Source organism: Morone saxatilis, unplaced genomic scaffold (assembly GCF_004916995.1).
Source record: "Morone saxatilis isolate NCDOM2014 unplaced genomic scaffold, NCSU_SB_2.0 Contig20, whole genome shotgun sequence".
NCBI classification, from domain to species: Eukaryota; Metazoa; Chordata; class Actinopteri; family Moronidae; genus Morone; species Morone saxatilis.
In genome coordinates, this window is record NW_023339763.1 from 10,740,224 (window position 1) to 10,743,399 (window position 3,176).

Sequence of the window (3,176 nt, forward strand, 5' to 3'; positions counted from 1 at the left end):
ACACACACACACACACAATCAATCGTTATGTTTTTGGTCATTTCCTCTAGAACCACCATCAGGACAAAGTTTCTAATTGCACAGGAGGAGGATTAACATCAAAGGGAGAGTCTGGCATTAAAATCTATTGATGCTCCCCAGAGAATGAAACCTATTAATTAACCTGTTCTATCTTAACAATCAATGATCTTTCTGGTAGCGTCTAGTTTGCACACGGCTGATTTTAATGTAGAGACTCACCAATGAAGTGGTAGTTTTCTAGAGATCGCAGGTCGTAGATGTGTTCTCTGGCACTGGTGACGACTCTTTCAGACCCGTTCCTGATCAGATAGGCCAGCAGCAGTAAAGCCTTGCAGAGGGGGACGGAGAAAAAGAGAGATACACCGAGATGGAGTGAGAGACATCACAAGAGAGATAACTATGGGGGATGTAGTCACCGTTGCTCAGTGAGAAATAATCTTTCCTGAAAAAATATTTAAAGTTTCCCCGTCCTGTCTCACATCCCCTCTCCAACTGCTCTCTTAAAAATCCAATCCCATTCCTCCTTGGCTCTTGCATAATTTATGATCTTTTCATATTCTGAGTCATTTATAGTCTATGATTACTTGGGCAGCACACACGAATGTAGCTGGGTTGTACCGCTGTTTGCACTATACATCTACAGGATTCATTCATACCTGTACACATGGAATCATCAAGGAACCAAGAAACACGCCTCGATACAGCACAGAGTCAAACTGAAACTCTCCTTCTGAAATCACTGCACCTCACATGTACAATCATACAGGCACAACGAAGCACCGACACTCAGCTTTAATACATCCTGACGAAACAATACAGAACTAAGATTCACCAACCCGCCAACCTGAGTGTTACCGTACCTTGTAGACTCGTCTCCAGTTCTTCTTGTTGTCTTTCAGCATCCGGGTCCACAGCATGTTCATCACCTCTGGGAACTGCTCGTACATAAAGGTAGATCTACACACAAACACATACACAGTAGTTATAGTGCAGGTAAACAAAGCGGAGCTGGGGCTAATGAACAGAGCTGCTGGGGGAGAATTAAATCTTACTTGTCTTTCTTACAGAACTCTTATTTCTCCTTAATGAAACACCTGATGTGAATGTGTGTAATAACACTGTGCAGTTGTTGTGTATGTTACACATACTTGGCTATTTCTCCCATCAGTTGTCCGGAGGGTCCCCAGGGGTCGTCATTGGTGGCCTCTCTCACCTTGGACTCGATCTCCGAGTAGTTCATCACCACATTGGTGCTGTGGACACAGATTTTCTTCATAAATTACACCAATAATATATATTTTTATATTAACATCAGTATCTCAGACCTATCAAGGTGAAACAATGTGGCTTTCCTCTCTTGTCTGTTCTCTTATTGTGAGCACAGTGCTTATTACTGTCAGGCTTTCAGTCAGTCAGCCTTGCTGCACATTTCCAAATCAGCAAATGTTCTGTGCTGATTAGCTTTCACACTCAGGTGGTCATATTTCCAGAGACAGACAGACCAAAGCACCGACAATTAAAAACACACAGACACATTTACACAGCAGAAGTTCAAATGACAAACAATCTCTACGGCGTCGCTATCGTATCTAACTTCTACACATCACATGTCCACCTTCTGTTCAACCGTGGCAACACCTCACTCAAGCTGAGAAGAACGGTGGAAAACCAGATGATCACAACAACTCATTTATTTCACACAATGAAATCAAGTAAGACCAGAAGAATCTCAGCTCACTGAATAATGAATGAGAGCTTTCTAAAAGCCTTTATCCTGACCACTGCACAGTTCAGAGGACAGTCTTGTATGTGTGCACACAAAAGCACATTGGGTGAGAAGGGCGTGTATATCCATTTGTCTGAGTGTGTGTGTGTGTGTGTGTGTGTGTGTGTGTGTAAAACATCGAGGTAAACACAGCCAAACCTCCCCCCATGAGCAATGTCTGCTTCCTGCCTTTTTTTGTTTTTGTGGGCTCACCTGCTGCTGCTGTTTGTTTTCCTGTGTGTGTGTGTGCTGCTGACAAAAAGAACACTGCGACTTCAAACACACCTTTTCCTCTCCGTCAGAACTTTATCTGCAGCTCCTTCAGCCTCTCATTCCTCCCTGCTTCTTCAACTGGCCTCTCTCTTAAGTTCACATCATTCCCTACCCTGTTTTATCTCTCCTCTCCCGACTTTCAAACCCATCACTTCTTTATTCCTCGGCAGTTGCTCTCTTTTCATACCTTTCCCCTCCGTCTCTTTCTCTTCTGAGCTCGTTACAGCTTATGCTTTTGACTGCGCTATCGTCAGCCGGTAAGACAGACACAGACAGCGAGAGCTCCATAATAGCGTGACTCTTAATCTGCAGAAAAAGCAAGGCCGCCGCTGCCAACTCTGTTGAGGTAGATCAATAATAGAGTGTATTCATCACGCCCAGCCAGGCACAACCAACAGCTGATGGGAGCTGTTGTCTATTACTCCATCTAAAGCTCTGTTGATCTCTCCGTCTGTGCTACTTTCATATATTCCCTCTTCTTCAGTCTCTTCACTCATCTCTACTTAATGAGGCTTTCTTCTTTCTACTTCATCTTGAATAAATCGGTCCTTTAAAAGGCAGAGCCGACTGGAGAACTCAAACTGTGAGCAGACGAAGTCAAACATTAAATGTCAGAATTCTTACTGTGAGTTTTGTTAATAGGATTGAAAAAGTAAATAAAGAAAATTAAAAAACACTTGGTAGCCTTGTTCACCGATGTATATCATCACCGTGATCAATACTTATACAAGGTTAATAGGTCTAAATGTATTGATTTCTACAGCTGTAGTCAATCAAAGAAACTCTACCTACACTTCAGTCTCCGGCTGACCAAAAACAACAACCAACTCTTTAATCAATCGACCAAAAATAAAGACGCTTTGGTGCCAAACTGTTTCTGAGTTTCATCAACATTTTGTTTAGACGTTTCAGTGTTCAGATAGAATATGTTTTCACCACACCCTTTAGTTGTGTTATTTGGGGTTGCACCTGATCATTTGGGTCTAACTAGAGCACAATCAAATAGTGTTGCACTCCTCACGCTCCTGACCAGACGGCTGATTCTGATCAAATGGAAGGACTGTAAACATCTACACACTGGGTCAAGGAAGTGCTTTACTTTCTCAAGCTTGAAAAT

General features: G+C 42.6%; 1 protein-coding gene across 1 annotated transcript in view; it reads right to left on the bottom strand.

Moving 5' to 3' along the window:
- Positions 1 to 3,176, bottom strand: part of LOC118331349 (clathrin interactor 1-like) — a 10,371-nt gene that overhangs the window by 6,803 nt on the left and 392 nt on the right. Inside the window, exons 2-4 of the mRNA XM_035666200.1 lie at positions 1,170 to 1,274; positions 882 to 978; positions 234 to 349 (exon numbers count right to left, since the gene is read on the bottom strand). Of these exons, the coding sequence (XP_035522093.1) occupies positions 234 to 349; positions 882 to 978; positions 1,170 to 1,274 (318 nt within the window). The remainder of the gene's footprint in view (positions 1 to 233; positions 350 to 881; positions 979 to 1,169; positions 1,275 to 3,176) is intronic.